Below are 18120 nucleotides of genomic sequence, written 5' to 3'. Positions count from 1 at the left end.
TATTGAAAAGTGCATATAAAAGATCCCTTGCTGCATGAGTGAAAATGTACCTGTTTCCTCTGATGACTACGAGTCAGAATTACCAAATGTTTGACATCCAATAGCCGATGATTCGTTAATGACAAACTTTTAATTTTATACGGTGTTTCTTTCTTTTTTTCATCTGTATACATTAGGATAAAATAATCACATTGCTTGTTTGTTTGTTTTAGTTATTTATTCATTTATCCATTCATTCATTCATTCATTCATTCATTTATTTATTTATTATGTTGTGAGAGCATTAACTCGCTCATAAAGTACGTTGTCTGCGTATATCCAATTAAGATTCAAGCACGCTTCCATGGGCAAACACCTCAGCTATATGACCTGTCTGTCATCACAGGGTCTTAGTGGTTAGTTGTTAATGATAGAGGAGTCTGTGTTGTAGTGAGTAGTCGGGCTAAGTCGCTGTTAGTGAGAGCGGGTACCAGGGTGCGAACGCGGTACCTATACGTCTTTAAAAATCGATCGCTAATTCACCACGGCTAAAGGGCCGGTCGTCAAGTAACAACACGTGTTTCCACAGTCGTGACCGACTTGACGTAACACCGTCAATGTGGGGGGTTTTCCCATATGTTATTCCGCACGTTCTATTGGTCTAGGTTAACCTCGTTCGTTCTCTATTGGTTGATACAAGTGGTTTCGAAACTAGTACACTAAATATATATTGTGCATGCTCGTGTGTAATCCATTTTTGCATAACGAAAACAGTACCACCAGTAGTAGACCAGTTTACATTTTGTCGGAACAGAAACTTTGAAAGCATGAACTATGAATTTTGATCTTATTACAAGTGTAGTGAGGACGGAAAAGGATGGCCAGTTTCTACGTAGGCCTAGTGGGTAAGTAACTATTGTATTTATTTATTTTATTAAAAAACATTTTTTTTTTTTATTATTTTTTTTTTTATTTATTATTATTATTATTATTTTTTTTTTTTATTATTATTATTATTATTTTTTTTTATTATTATTATTATTATTTTTTTTTTTTTTTGGGGGGGGGGAGGCTGGACGTAAACCCAGTGGTAAAGCGCTCGCTTGGTGCGCGGTCGGACAGGAATCGATCCCCGTCGGTGGACTCATTGGGCTATTTCTCTACTCAAAATAGTTATAATGTATCGTAAATAGGACAGGTTCTGGTATGTTGGATAATTTGTGCTCAATCGTGTATGACATTGAGAAGCGGGACGTAGCCCAGTGGTAAAGCGCTCGCTTGATGCGCGGTAGGTCAGGGATCGATACCCGTCGGTGGACTCATTAGGCTATTTCTCGTTCCAGCTAGTGCACCATGACTGGTATGTGCTGTCCTGCCTGTGAGATGGTGCATATAAAATATCCCTTGCTACTAATGGAAAAAATGTAGCGGGTTTTCTCTCTAAGACGTTATGTCGAAATACCACATTTTTCACTGGCGTAGGAAGTCGCGGGGGGGGGGGGGGGGGGGGGGGGGGAGAGGGCATGTGCCCCCCATTTTTCAGATATTTTGCTTTATATTTGCTTTATAATAGTGTAAAAGTGTGTAAATATAAAAGTGCGCCTCCCACTTTTTGGCACCTTCCTACGCCACTGTTTTTTTTATCCAATAGCCGATGATTGAGAAATCAATGTGCTCTAGTGATGTCGTTAAACAAAACAAACTTTAAACTTTCTGCCATCGGTTAAACACACTTTAACTATTGTTTTACACGCTACAAGCAATACTGGCGCTCATCTAGCATGGTTTAATGATGGGGTGGGGGATGGGGGATGGGGGCGTAACAATAATGCAAATAGGTTCTGTGTGGCATGCTAAGAAGGAACTGTCAGACTGGTACTATTTGTTTTTTAATAGACTGGTACTATTGTTTTCATTCATATCACATTCATCTATCGTTAGGTGCAAAAACCAGTCCAGCGATCGATAGATAGATAGATAGATAACAATTTAACGTGTCCATATACCACTAGGGTTTCGAACACGCCCATCCAGAGTCCGACCTCCGATAAGGTCGGTGGCCTGACTCGGGATGGGGGGAGGATAGAGTTGAAAAACGGCAGAATTTTGAAAATAGCTATTAGTAAAAAAGTTAATAGAATTTAAAAAAAATTAAATAAAAAGTTACAAGCCAAAAATAAAAAGAATTTGGTGCATTTTAGATGGACAGTCCAAAAATAAATAAGAGAGGATCGGACTATTTAATAATATTAAAAAAAGAATAATTTAGACATATAATTTTGAACGGATGTCTAAAAGTTTAAAGTCCGATCTATATGGTCCGGGCCGGTGGTGGTGGTGGTGGTGGTGGTGGTGGTGGGGGGGGGGGGGGGGAGTTTAAGGTGGGCGGAATTTGGAATACGAATTTAGTAGTTAGGTCAAAGATCTAAAGCCAAAATGAGCTCATTCATACAACTCATGTCTGGACAAAAATTTAAGTGTCCTCGACCGATAGGGTTTTAATGTGATTTGAGCAATTTGGTGGAATTTGAGCAATTTAGACGGGCTGCCAAAATAAAGTGCGTCGGACTGTTTACAAAAAAAACCCCAAAAAAACAAAACAAAAAAAAACATTTAATGCCGGCCAAACATTTTAAAGTCCAACTAAGCCCTTGGAACGGTTGGCGACTACGAGGACGAGATGAAGTGCTTGGCGTTGAACTGTGGCACCAGTTTCCTCCAACGGTGGGCTAGCAAGGTTTTAGCTAGCTCGACGTAATGGGCGCCGGCGATGATCTTCAGTACTCTGTGGACGGTGTAGTTGTCCATGTCTTCGAAGAGTATTCCCTGTCTGTAGAGATCATCTCGGCGCGACGTCACCAAGTCCAAACTTCCCGTCTCGTAGTTCCATGGCGTGGATGGCACACTCAAGTCCGTCAGGAAACTTCTTAAAGTTGCCCTCAAGAATGCCTCCCGGCAGTGAGCTGGTGTCCGAGGTGTCCCCGACCAAGTATCGAGCGTACTGGCCCTTGATCTTGGAGATGGCTAGGCTCCAGGCGGCGTCCCTGCCTCGGGCGGTCGCGGAAGGCCGGGCCTTGGCTGGTTGGTCACTACTCGGTGGGGTGACGGCCTTCCAGCGATCGATCGCAATCCTGAATAATAGGGCGGAACATAGCCGAGTGGTAAAGCGCTCGCCTGATCTGCAGTCGGCCTAGGATCGATCCCCGTCAGTGAACTCATTGGGCAATTGTGCACCACCACTGGTATACCAAAGGCCGTATTATGTGCAATCCTGTTTTTGGGATGGTGAATATTGAAAAGATGTGTTTGTTTTCTTTAACAACACCACTAGAGCACATTGATTAATTAATCATCGCTACTGAATGTCAAACATTTGGTAATTCTCACACGTAGTCATCAGAGGAAACCCGCTACATTTTCCCATTAGCAGCAAGGGATCTTTTATATGCACTTTCCCACAGACGGAAGAACATACCACGGCCTTTAACCAGTTACGGTGCACTGGTTTTAACGAGAGAAAAAAAGAAAGGTGAATATAAGATCCCTTGCTACTAAAGGAAAACAAAATGTAGTGGGTTTCTTCTCTAATAATAAATGTCAAAATTACCAAATTTTACCATCAGTATAGATTTACAATGAAATGTCAGTGTACATTTGACATCCAATTGCCGATGATTAAAAAAAATCAAAGTGCTCTAGTGGCGTCGTTAAACAAAACACACTTTAAACTTTTTACCATTGGTTAAATAAACACAAAATATTAAACAAGTGCTAGGCTAGGTAACCTTAGTCAATCACACTTCTATATTTGATTTTGTATTAGTATTAGTAAAAAACAAAATGTAGTTCAATATGTTCACATTGTGCAATCGTTTAGAAAATGCAAATCCACGGGAGTGCAAATTATATGTGACACCGGTTTACGGGGAATTCCGGTTTACAGATGGTCCGGTTTTGAGAGGTTTCTATGTATTTAGGGGTTTTTTCTTTTTCTTTTTTAGAAATCTGGAATGTGATGGCATTTCACTCCCGATGCAGAACAACAGCACCGGACGCAAGAGGGGCGGGTCTCGGGATGCAGATGGGGACCGACGTCGGAGGGGACATCGCCGGCAGACCAGACCCCGGGCGGTCACTGCGGACCAGGCTGCAGCGCCACATCATGCCTAGACGATGCCTCCACTACGTCGACGGCATGGGGGACTATATATCTAAAGTATTAGTCTGCCCGGGAGGCCACAGCTGCGATCGCATACGAAACGTAAACGAGAAATACGACAAGATATTGCTATAAGGCTGCGTTCCCTCCAGAGGAGTTAATTGAACTCCTTGTGTGGTGTTTTTTTTATTATTTCTGTATTGAAAACCCCCCCAAAAAAACTAATAGTCTGCAATGTTCAAAACTGTGAAATCGGCCATTGAGCCGATTCGAACTCTTGACTATTTGCGGGCGATATACTCTCTGACGGAGGTCTGGCTGCAGGATCGACCTCGCAAGGCTAAGTGGAAGACGAAAGGGAAAGAGTCCAGGTGGGACGATCCAAACAACGGAGATCCAAAGAGTAGGAGAAAACCAAATCAAGAGAAAATAGAAGAAAAACTCAAAGTTGACATTCCACGCTGTTTGCAGCTGAATAAAGTTCCAGATATGTATCTGCATGAAGTCAAAGTCCTAAATTCCTACATCAGTGAAGGCAAAGATCCAGAAAAATTGAAGGATCTAAGGAAACAGGTACACATTCGAAAATGTCTGCAACATTTTTTGCAAGGTGTCCAGATGCATGATGCCCTTTCTGGCGAGGACGAAATAGAGATGGACAGACGACTTCAGAACGAGCAACAAATTATGAACAAAATTAAGGAACTAAGTGAGAAATTTCGATGCTTAGGAACGTTAGGCTCTCCAAAAGAAGAAAGTTCATCTAAGGGAATGTGTGCTGCCATCTGCACTGATGGTGCGAGTTTGCCAATATTACCAGAACTGATGGATTTCTCGTCAACAGATAATGAATCATTTACATCGAGCTCGTCAACAGACCAACGATTTCTGTCCACCCCATCGGCAGATTCAAGTCAATTCTGTCTGTCTAACATTCCAAGTCCATCACATGCTTCCACAGATCAAAGTCCATCACATGGTTCAACAGATCAAAGTCCATCACATGTTTCAACAGATCAGAGTCCATTAGATCAGTGTCCATCACATAGTTGCACAACACAAAGTCCATCACATGTTTCCACAGCTCAAAGTCCATCACATGTTTCAACAGATCAGAGCCCATTAGATCAATGTCCATCATATATTTGTACAGCACAAAGTCCAATACATGTTTCCACAGCTCAAAGTCCCTCACATGTTTTTACAGACGAGGCTTCATCCAGCGTAACAACAGATACAAGTCCATTTCACAATTCTACAGACCAAAGTCCATCTCGGATCTCTACAGACCAAAGTCCATTCCATGTAGCTACAGAACAATATCCATCTCCGATTTCTACAGAACGAAAACATTCTCACATTTTTGCAGACCAAAGTCCACTTCCGATTTCTGTGGAACAAAGTGCATTCCATTTGAGTATAGACCAAAGTCCATTCGATGTGGACAAAGGCCAAAGTCCATCAGCTATTTCTACAGAGCGGATTCCATCACACCTATCCTACCTAACGACAAGAGCCAACCCTGGAAGCAGACGAGAAAGTGAACGAATAAGTTCCTACGATGATCAGACTCGTTTAGCTAACACAGCTCTCAAAGATCTAAATTCGTTATTAAATAAGTGCTTGGAAACGATCAATAAAAACCAAGACTTGATATTTCAACCACCATTGACAGACACACAAACAACTGAAAAAGAACTAAGGATTCCTTGTAACTGGGAAGCATCTCCTTTACCCTCAACAGCAGACCACGATTCGACCAGACGAGACGAGTCATTATGTGTCTTACACGCGGGAGGGAACGAGAGACACGATCTTCAGATGCAGACATCATCATCGGTCAACGACGATACTACAATAGATTATTATTTTCCAGACGAGGCAATGGTTGGTGTAGATACGTCAGTGAACGGTATGGGGACTCTGTCTGTGGATACATGTGATGGAGACATGAATACATTCCTTGAGGAACTTCTGTCAGAAACTTTTAATGATCCTGCAGCCAGAATCCCATTGTAGATAGATTTTTGTAGTCTAGTTTTTGTATTGGAAGACAATGTCTCTTCGTCAAACCTTTCAAGTTTAATTTTCAGTTTTGGGTGTGACGAACAAAATTCAAGTTGGATTTGTCAGTGAAAGAAGAAACATTATTTATGCTAGTCTTTGGGATAAACACTGACTAATTTTGACATTTTGGACGAATTTAATTGCAAGTAAATTCTAATAGCGTTACTCGAAGGTATATATTTTGAAATATATTTTTGGAAACTAAATTTATTTGTGAGATTTACGAAAATTAATGACATTGTTTCAAATTTGTATTTTTTTAATAAAGCTTTCTATTTCTTTTTATAATTGTTTTTGTTTATATTTTCAAAAGGGAAGAAATGGAATTAGTAAATAACAGCTTGTCTTGCAGTTGTTTTAGATTAACGCGGGCCATTGCAAGACATCGGAGAGAGAGAGAGAGAGAGAGAGAGAGAGAGAGAGAGAGAGAGAGAGAGAGAGAGAGAGAGAGAGGAGAGAGGAGAGAGGGAGGGAGAGAGGGAGAGAGCGCGAGGGAGAGAGAGACACAGAGAGAGAGAGAGAGAGAGAGGGGGAGGGAGGGAGAGAGCGAGGGAGAGAGACACGCACAGAGAGAGAGAGAGAGAGAGAGAGAGAGAGAGAGACGGAGGGAGGGATATATATATATATATATATATATATATAGAGAGAGAGAGAGAGAGAGAGAGAGAGAGAGAGAGAGAGAGAGAGAGAGAGAGAGAGAGAGAGAGAGAGAGAGAGAGATAGATGAGATGGGGGATCGAGGGAGAGCAGAGAAAGCGACAGAGACACAGAGAGAGAAAGAGAGAGCGCTCGCCACCTTTATCGTTTGATTATACGTAGCATGGGCGGATCCAGGAAATATTTTTAGGGGGGGGGGGACCAAAAAAGAAGGGCACATTGACTCGTCAAAAGGGCACCTTACTATAAGTTTTGATATTTACAATTAATATGAATTCCTACAGTTCTACGTCATAATATACTAGCAATAATGAAGTAAATTGGCGTCACTCGCGTTAGAACCTCAATGGGGCCCCATTGAGACTCAATAACACAGACACATATCTGCAAGCTTGCGCATGTACACGAAAATCTTGATTTCATTTATCTACAATATAATTATTGTTTACTTAAAAAAAAAAAAATTCTACAAACAAAAAGGGCACTTGGACATTTTGAGGGCACTTGAACAATTTTTTGGGGGGACGCGTCCCCCTGGTCCCCCCCCCCCCCTTGGATCCGCCCATGCGTAGCACTCAATAATAGAGTATGGGACTGGGAAACTGGGAAACTCTTTTTACGTGCCCCTATCCACAAAGGTTCAGGCACGCCCACCCCGGATTCAGCCTCTGACTTCGCCAGTGACCGACTCCGGGGCGGGAGGGAGAGTATGGGACTTCAGCGTGCGTCTTAAGAGTAAAGCTTTATAACCACGGGCCGTAATAGTGATCCATTCGAGCAATGATGACTGCTAAATCAAAATTAATGACACTTTTTGGTATTTTACTCAGGTGACTGTTTAGGTCCATGGGTCTTTAGTTTAGTAAAGTTTGTTTTGTTTAACGACACCACTAGAACACATTGATACATTAATCATCGGCTATTGGATGTCAAACATTTGGTAATTCTGACTATAGAAGAAACCCTTAATGAAGCAAGGGATCTTTTATATGCACAAATCACAGCCTTTTACCAGTAGTGGTGCACTGGTTGGAACGAGAAAAAAAAAACAGTCAGTGGAACGGATCCACTGAGGTGGTTCGATCCTGCGACGCAAGCACCTCAAGCGAGAACTCGACCGACTGAGCTAAATCCCGGCGCCTTTAGTTTAGTGTTCCTTGTAGAAACAATTAAAATAATTTTATGCAAATTTGTTCTTTGATGAGTTACTTAAAACGATGAATCTATAAATATTCATCACATACAAAATAGCTTTGATTTTACTGAAAGAAAGTTAAAATTTGTTTTGCTTAACGACACCACTAGAGCACATTGATTTATTAATAACCGGCTGTTGGATGTCAAACATTTAATAAAGTTGACATATAGTCTTAGAGACAGGAAGGTAAGAAATGTTTTATTTAACAACGCACTCAACAAATTTTATTTACGGTTTTATGGCGTCGGACATGTGGTTAAGGACCGCACGTATATTGAGAGTTCAAACCCACTGTCTCCACTTTATAGGCTACTCTTTTCGATTAGCAGCAAGGACCCTTTTATATGCACCATCCCACAGACAGGATGGTACATACCACGGCTTTGTTACGCCAGTTGTGGAGCACTGGTTGGAACGAGAAATAGCCCAATGGGCTCACCAACGGGAATCGATCCTTTTTTTCTTCTTCTTCTTTTTCTGACAAATTATTATTATTAATATTATTATTATTAAAAATATATTTTATATAATAATAATAATAATAATAATAATAATAATAATAATTATTATTATAATTATAATAATAATTATTATTATTATTATTATTATTATTTATTTATTTTATTTATTTATTATTATTTTTATTATTATTATTATTATTATTTATTTATTTTTAATTGGGGGGGGGGGGTAAAGTGCACCCAGTTGCAAAAGAAGGGAGTTTTTTGTTTAACAACACCACTAGAGCACATTCATTTATTAATAATCGACTATTGGATGTCAAATATTTGGTCATGGTGCAATTTTGAAAATAGATTTGGCACCATACTTCTGTTTAAAAAAAAAAAAAAAAAAAAAAACTATTGCTTATTTAAAACAAAAAAACAGTTGAAGTCTAGGAATTACCAGTTACATCATAATAAACTTTTAATTTACTAAGGTGACTGTTTCGGCACATGGGTCCCAAGTTTAATGTTCGTTGTAGAAACCAGTTGCCAATAATAAATAGTTTTATTTAAAATATGTTACAGGTTGAAACTATGTTCAGTAAAAAGGAACGTATGTGACGTCCCCATCCCCACCCCCATTTTCTAACAAGTAGATTAAATATTAGGATCCACACATTTTATGGGTGTACTGTCAGGGTTGATGCGCTGTATTCAGTGAAGGTAAGAATGGAAAATGTCTCATTCGGCCTGACGTAAATTCACAAAGCAAACGGGGCGTGGTTAAAATCCACACGTTATTACTGGTATTCAAACGTGGCTACGGTAGTCAAGTAATGTATAAAGCAAATACCCTAGACACGACTGTCGGAGGTCAGAGGTCAGGGGTGTGGTGTGTGTCTTTGAATACGTATATAGTGTGCGTCATTCGTCGTGCACCGAAGGAAGAAAGAAATGTTTTATTTAACGACGCACTCGACACATTTTAATTACGTACGGTTTTATGGCATCGTATATATGATTAACGACCACACAGATAATGGGAGGAACCTCACTGCCGCCACGGAATGGGCTAGTCTTTACGACTTGAGGGTTGGGCGTACGGTTTTATGGCATCGTATATATGATTAACGACCACACAGATAATGGGAGGAACCTCACTGCCGCCACGGAATGGGCTACTGTTTACGACTTGAGGGTTGGGCGTACGGTTTTATGGCATCGTATATATGATTAACGACCACACAGATAATGGGAGGAAACCTCACTGCCGCCACGGAATGGGCTACTGTTTACGACTTGAGGGTTGGGCGTACGGTTTTATGGCATCGTATATATGATTAACGACCACACAGATAATGGGAGGAACCTCACTGCCGCCACGGAATGGGCTACTGTTTACGACTTGAGGGTTGGGCGTACGGTTTTATGGCATCGTATATATGATTAACGACCACACAGATAATGGGAGGAACCTCACTGCCGCCACGGAATGGGCTAGTCTTTACGACTTGAGGGTTGGGCGTACGGTTTTATGGCATCGTATATATGATTAACGACCACACAGATAATGGGAGGAACCTCACTGCCGCCACGGAATGGGCTACTGTTTACGACTTGAGGGTTGGGCGTAGCCCTGTGGTAAATTTAAAAGGCGTTCGCCTGATGCGCGGTCGGTCTAGGATCGATCCCCGTCAGTGGGCCCATTGGGCTGTTTCTGGTTCCAGCCAGTGCATCACGATTGGTATATCAAACACAGTGGTATGTGTTATCCAGTCTGTGGGATGGTGCATTTAAAAGATCCCCTGATACTAATGGGAAAATGTAGAGGGTTTCCTCTCTAAGACTATATGTCAAAATTATCAAATGTTTGACATCCAATAGCCGATGATTAGTTAATGACAAACTTTTAATATTTTTTCTTTTTTTTTTTCATCTGTATACATTAGGATAAAATAATCACATTGCTTGTTTGTTTGTTTTGGTTATTTATTCATTTATCCATTCATCCATTTATTTATTTATTTATTTATTTATTCATTAATTCATTCATTCATTTATTTATTTATTTATTATGTTGTGAGAGCATTAACTCGCTCATAAAGTACTTTGTCTGCGTATATCCATTTAAGATTCAAGCACGCTGCCATGGGCAAACACCTCCGCTATCTGACCTGTCTATCATCACAGGGTCTTAGTGGTTACTGGTTAATGATAGAGGAGTCTGTTTTGTAGTTAGTGCTCGGGCTAAGTCGCTGTTAGTGAGAACGGGTACCAAGGTGCGAACGCGGTACCTATACTTCTTTAAAAATCGATCGCTAATTCACCACGGCTAAAGGGCCGGTCGTCAAGTAAATAGCAACAAGTAACAATGCATTTTTCCACAGTCGTGACCCACTTGACATAACACCGTCAATGTGGGGGTTTTCCCATATAGTATTCCGCTCATTCTATTGGTCTAGGTTAACCGCGTTCGTACTCTATTGGTTGAGGATCCGGTTTTGAGAGGTTTCTTTGTATTTAGGGGTTTCTTTTTCTTTTTTAGGAATCTGGAATGTGGCGGCATTTCACTCCCGATGCAGAACAACAGCATCGGACGCAAGAGGGGCGGGTCTCGGGATGCAGATGGGGACCGACGTCGGACGGGACATCGCCGGCAGACCAGACCCCGGGCGGTCACTGCGGACCAGGCTACAGCGCCACGTCATGCCTAGACGATGCCTCCACTACGTCGACGGCATGGGGGACTATATCTAAAGTCTTAGTCTGCCCGGGAGCCCACAGCTGCGATCGCATACGAAACGTAAAAGAGAAATACGAGAAGATATTGCTATAAGGCTGCGTTCCCTCCAGAGGAGTTAATTGAACTCCTTGGGTGGTGTTTTTTATTATTTCTGTATTGAAAAAAAAACCCACCCTAATAGTCTGCAATGTTCAAAACTGTGAAATCGGCCACTGAGCCGATTCGAACTCTTGACTATTTGCGGACGATATACTCTCTGACGGAGGTCTGGCTGCAGGATCGACCTCGCAAGGCTAAGTGGAAGACGAAAGGGAAAGAGTCCAGGTGGGACGATCCAAACAACGGAGATCCAAAGAGTAGGAGAAAACCAAATCAAGAGAAAATAGAAGAAAAACTCAAAGTTGACATTCCACGCTGTTTGCAGCTGAATAAAGTTCCAGATATTTATCTGCATGAAGTCAAAGCCCTGAATATGTACCTCAGTGAAGGAAAATATCCAGAAAAATTGAAGGATCTAAGGAAACAGGTACAATTTCGAAACATTCTGCAACATTTTCTGCAAGGTGTCCAGATGCTTGACGCCCTTTCTGGCGAGGACGAAATAGAGATGGACAGACGACTTCAGAACGAGCAACAAATTATGAACAAAATTAAGGAACTAAGTGTGAAATTTCGATGCTTAGGAACGTTAGGCTCTCCAAAAGAAGAAAGTTCATCTAAGGGAATGTGTGCTACCATCTACACTGATGGTGCGAGTTTGCCAATATTACCAGAACTGATGGATTTCTCGTCAACAGATAATGAATCATTTACATCGAGCTCGTCAACAGACCAACGATTTCTGTCCACCCCATCGGCAGATTCAAGTCAATTCTGTCTTTCTGTCATTCCATGTCCATCACATGCTTCCACAGCTCAAAATTCATCACATATTTCAACATATCAAAGTCTATCACATGTTTCAACAGATCAGAGTCCATTAGATCAATGTCCATCACATATTTGTACAGCACAAAGTCCATCACATGTTTCCACAGCAAAAAGTCCATCACATGTTTCAACAGATCAGAGTCCATTAGATCAATGTCCATCATATATTTGTACAGCACAAAGTCCAATACATGTTTCCACAGCTCAAAGTCCCTCACATGTTTTTACAGACGAGGCTTCATCCAGCGTAACAACAGATACAAGTCCATTTCACAATTATACAGACCAAAGTCCAGCTCGGATCTCTACAGACCAAAGTCCATTCCATGTATCTACAGAACAATATCCATCTCCGATTTCTACTGAACGAAAACATTCTCACATTTTTGCAGACCAAAGCCCACTTCCGACTTCTGTGGAACAAAGTGCATTCCATTTGAGTATAGACCAAAGTCCATTCGATGTGGACAAAGGCCAAAGTCCATCAGCTATTTCTACAGAACGGATTCCATCACACCTATCCTACCTGACGACAAGAGCCAACCCTGGAAGCAGACGAGAAAGTGAACGAATAAGTTCCTACAATGATCAGACTCGTTTAGCTAACACAGCTCTCAAAGATCTAAATTCGTTATTAAATAAGTGCTTGGAAACGATCAATAAAAACGAAGACTTGATATTTCAACCACCATTGACAGACACACAGATAACTGAAAAAGAACTAAGGGTTCCTTGCAACTGGGAAGCATCTCCTTTACCCTCAACAGCAGACCACGATTCGACCAGACGAGACAAGTCATTATGTGTCTTACACGCGGGAGGGAACGAGAGACACGATCTTCAGATGCAGACATCATCATCGGTCAACGATGATACTACAATAGATTATTATTTTCCAGACGAGGCAATGGATGGTGTAGATACGTCAGTGAACGGTATGGGGACTCTGTCTGTGGATAAATGTGATGGAGACATGAATACATTCTTTGAGGAACTTCTGTCATTAACTGATAATGCTCCTGCAGCCAGAATCTCAATGTAGATAGATTTTGTAGTCTAGTTTTTGTATTGGAAGACAATGTCTCTTCGTCAAACCTTTCAAGTTTAATTTTCAGTTTTGGGTGTGTCAGTGTGTTTATGGTAAACACTGGCTAATTTTAACATTTTGGACGAATTTAACTGCAAGTAAAGTCTAATAGCGTTACTCGAAGGTGTATATTTTGAAATATATTTTTGGAAGATAAATTTATTTGTAAGTGAGTATTTACGAAAATTAATGACATTGTTTCGTTTTTTTTTTAAATTGTTTTTGTTTATATTTTTAAAAGGAAAGAAATGGAATTAGTCATTAACAAGTTGTCTTGCGGTTCTCCTATATTAACGCGTGTCATTGCAAGACATCTGGGGGAGAGAGAGGGGGAGACGGAGGGAGAGGGGAATATATATATATATATATATATATATATATATATAGATAGAGAGAGAGAGAGAGAGAGAGAGAGAGAGAGAGAGAGAGAGAGAGAGAGAGAGCGCTCACCACCTTTATCGTTTGATTATTCGTAGACCAACGACTTAGTAATAGAGTCTGGGACTTTAGCTCGTGTCAAAAGACTAAAGCTTTATAAGCACGGGCCTTAATAGTGCTCCATTCGAGCAATCACGACTGGCGTCCGCGACATCGGGAAAGAATCGTAGGGTTCTCCCAAAACTCTTTACCATGGTCACATTAGATACAATGTGTTTACGGGGACCCTACGGTCTGACACATTTTGTCGGGCCATCAAATCTTAAGGACATCGTAAGTTGACCTTACAGCCACCGAAAGGTCACCGTGTGATGCCCGTACGTTGTCCCGACATCGTAGGGGCATCGTGTGGCCTCCCTGCGATGTCCGTAGGATGTCACCGATGCCAGTAGGATATTCGTAGGATATCGTCACACATCGTACGGGCATCTTACCCACTTATGATGCATTTGTGACACACATCGTACGGGCATCTTACCCACTTATGATGCATTTGTGACACACATCGTACGGGCATCTTACCCACTTATGATGCATTTGTGACTGAGACATATAGAAACAAAACGAAGAAGAAACCTCCCAATCACCCATCTACCTACCCCCCCCCCCCCAAAAAAAAAATCCCCCCCCCAAAAAAAACAAAACCACCCAAAACAATCCACACAAACAACAACAACAAAAAAACACATGGTAATTTGCAAATAAACGTGTTTTATTGACAGATTATTATTATTATTAATTATTATTATTATTATTATTATTATTTAAAAACATTTTTTTTGTAAATTGAGTTGGTATGAGTTTAAAGGAAGGACATGTTTTATTTAACGACGCACTCAGCACATCATATTTACGGTTATATGGCGTCAAACATATGGTTAAGGACCACACAAATATTGAACGAGGAAACCCGCTGTCGCCACTTCATGGGCTGCTCTTTTCGATTAGCAGCAAGGGATCATTTATATGCACCATCCCACAGACATGATAGTACATACCACGGTCTTTGTTACACCAATTGTGGAGCGCTGGCTGGGACGAGAAATAGCACAATGGATCCCCCGACGGGGATCGATCCTAGACGAGCGCTGTACCACTGGGCTACATCCTGCCCGGACCGCGAATATGGTGAGCGCTTCACCACTGGGCTACATTACACCCCCTCTTCTTCACGAAGACACATATCGTACCTTTAACATATTTAACATAATTGTGTTTCTACGGATGCGACTACCTTCCCCTATCCTGCACCCCTGCTATTAAAGTTCAGCGATGGCAATAACATTACCATTGAAATAGGTGGGGTTTTTTTTTTTTTTTACATGAATCCACGTTTTCTCGTATATTTTTTTTTTTAAAGTTTGCATTTTTTTTTTTTTTTTTTTTTTTTTCACCACCAAATAATATTATACAGCTTACATAAAGCAAATAATAAACATACATATAAGAGAAGCATACATAAATAATAAAAAAAAAAAAAAAAAACAAAAAAACATCTTATAATAATGGTCTCCCATTTATATATACTAGTATATATCAATATATTTCCTGTGGAAAAGAAAAAAGGTATATACCGATGATCAACTTGTAATTAGTGATAAACTAAAAATATATACAATAATATATATTTTATACAATTAATTTTGTCCAAATATTCCATTTTTCCTCAAATTTAGTTGTCCTGTTATTTATTGTAGCAATATATTTATCTATATAATAATACATGTTCAGATTGTTCTGGAATCCAGTTAACGTTAGTTTTTTACTTTTGCATTTTGACTTATATATGTATTGTTTCGCAATTAGAAGTATTAAATTGACAATATTATCTTTTTTAGAATAATTAGGATTGCCTAAAATAATTGTTTGTACATTTATTTGGAGTCTAATTTTAGTTTTCAAGAATAATATATTCTTAGCCCAGTGGTAAAGCGTTCGCTTGATGCGCGGTCGATCTGGGATCGATCCCCGTCGGTGGGCCCATTGGGCTATTTCTCACTCCAACCAGTGCACCACGACTGGTATATCAAAGGCCGTGGTATGTGCTATCCTGTCTGTGAGATGGTGCATATAAAAGATCCCTTGCTGCTAATCGAAAAGACAAAAGAATACCAGCCTACCCTATCCCACCCCCAAATACTTGCTGCTGGTGGTCTACTTGGCACTTAGTGACACTGAAGAGGAGGAGGACGTCGTTAACTGCAACAAGAAGAAGACCCCCCGAAACGACAGCGCCTTGCCTACCGGTGTTTACACAATTGGACGAGTCTCCCCTGGGTTGTCATGCAACGGCCAGAAGCGGCCAGGCCCTTTTTAAGGGCCCTATGGGCAACATAGGGGGACACCACAGCATCAAGGAGGTCTAATTAACGAGCTACTCTCGATTCACTAATGTCAAAACCTATATTAGCTCTGGAACTTTCTTTTTGACCGACCGTTCAAAATGGCGCCCAAATTCCTCAATCAAACTTGCGCACCTTTTCCCTTTTGGCATAATTCTTGCTCCATTCAAAATTCCATAGCACCATTACCCTCCGTAATATGAGTACTTTTTTGTTACAGGTACCCCATACATGTTTCAAGAGCAAGGCTACTTGACATAGTAGTACTAGATGAAATGAAATTGCATACATGTTTTGCCCAGATGAAACGGGGTTTTTTTTAGTTGTTTTTTTTGTTTTGTTTTTTTATGTGTGTTTTTGGGGGGTGGGTGGGTTTTTTTGTGTTTTTTTACAACAAACATTCTCACATTTATCACCAATGGCAGGTCTTGTGGTATTAACTGCTCTATCAAAAGTGCACCTCGAACTTTGACCCAGCCGGATGTTATTTGGTTTAGTACTACTTATACGGCACATATCAGAGTTATCTTCCCATTTGGTTGACCGGAAATATATGCGCACACGTAGTCTGTTGTTTGAGTGTGATTATTTCATAGCAGGCAGCTGAAGTTGACACTGACAGGGGAGAGCATGTAGTTTGCAAATGTATTACCCATATGGTTAAAAATACCTTGGTACATGTCAAAGTGATACGTCTCACTAGAAGGCCAAGTGATGCCAAGTGATGTCATCAATTTGTGCACTACAACCTTACACTGTAAGTTACCTAAACGTCAGCCAAACGAGTTGAGTGTATATATATATACAATGAAAACGCAAAAACAACTATTCATTGCAAATAACGACAAACTATTAATGAATTGATGGATAATGTAATATGACATTAATGAATGGTAAAAGGCTGGTGTATGATTACCATTCTGGAGAGCAAACTGTAGTCTCGCAGCACGATGTCGCGGTGTTACGATGTTACCGTTGTACGGGCGTCTGCGTCTGAGTCCAGCCGTTCTGAGTCGACGGATGACCGTCATCGGATGGATATGCCTTCCATGACGTCCTATCGTGTTGCTTGCTGTCATCGTCGCAGTTCTGAACCGGTTACGGAGGTGGTGTCATCGAATCTGCCGATCTTGGCGTGGGGTCGTAACGGGACGTTGACCAGGTCGAGGTCGATCACGACCACTCTCGGTCTGTTGATGACGTTCAACAAGTCGTCCAATAGTTGATGGATGGACTCTGAAGGTCCTAGCAACTTGGCTTTGCGATGTCCCCCCTTGAACCATGCCTAATGCTCGACCCCTTTGTTCTTCTCTGAGTCGTGGCATTCTTAATGTGACGAGGAATATGACACCGTTACATGACTTTTATGTGTCCACATACTGGCATTTCACGTGCATTGCATGCAGCATGATTGAGCATGTAGTGAACGCATTTCACACCATTCTGTGTGTTTATGCTATTGTATGTGTAACGAGAACAAAACCAGGATTAAAACCCATACAAAAGTACCAACCAATGGCTTCCTCTCATAAATTGTTATTTTAAGTCCAATAAATATATTTGTCAATAATCACAACAAAATATTGAAAAATATCTGTTTTGCGTTTTCATTGTGTGTCAGAGTATATATATATATATATATATATATATATATATATATATATATATATATATATATATATATATACCCAGAATTTCACATACGCTGTTTTCGCTTCCTATTTATTGCACGAGTTTATTTTGCGCAAGAATATATACTACGAGACCGCGTAGTGGTATGTTTCTGTGCAAAATAAACGAGTGCAATAAATAGGAAGCGAAAACAGCGTATGTGAAGTTCTGTATTTATTAAATACCATCTTTTACGTTGTTGCAAAAACAAAACAAAACAAAATCGTTTTTAATTTAACGTCATAATAACACTTTCTTAAAATCTATGATGAATACTTCTTTAATGGATTTACTTAACGTTAAGAATCATACTCTGCGGCAGTCTTGTGTAATGTTTCAAATACGTTATGACGTAATTTGTAATTCATATATGACGTCAGTAACTAAAAGGCGCAACTGCAGT

General features: G+C 40.4%; 1 protein-coding gene across 1 annotated transcript; it reads left to right on the top strand.

The window, feature by feature from the left end:
- The first annotated feature begins 726 nt into the window (after positions 1 to 726).
- LOC121389946 lies at positions 727 to 6490 on the top strand. Its single transcript, XM_041521612.1, has 2 exons — positions 727 to 884; positions 3981 to 6490. The coding sequence occupies exon 2, from the start codon at positions 4373 to 4375 to the stop codon at positions 6155 to 6157; it is 1785 nt and encodes a 594-aa protein (XP_041377546.1). The 5' UTR covers positions 727 to 884; positions 3981 to 4372; the 3' UTR covers positions 6158 to 6490.
- The last annotated feature ends 11630 nt before the right edge of the window (positions 6491 to 18120 follow it).

Source organism: Gigantopelta aegis, chromosome 15, assembly GCF_016097555.1.
Source record: "Gigantopelta aegis isolate Gae_Host chromosome 15, Gae_host_genome, whole genome shotgun sequence".
Lineage (NCBI taxonomy): Eukaryota > Metazoa > Mollusca > Gastropoda > Neomphalida > Peltospiridae > Gigantopelta > Gigantopelta aegis.
The sequence above is the reverse complement of the archived record's forward strand: the minus strand, read 5'-3'. Positions and strand labels throughout refer to the sequence as shown.

Coding starts and splice junctions, on each gene's coding strand:
- LOC121389946 (XM_041521612.1), top strand. CDS start 4,373: ATGTTCAAAACTGTGAAATCGGCCATTGAGCCGATTCGAACTCTTGAC.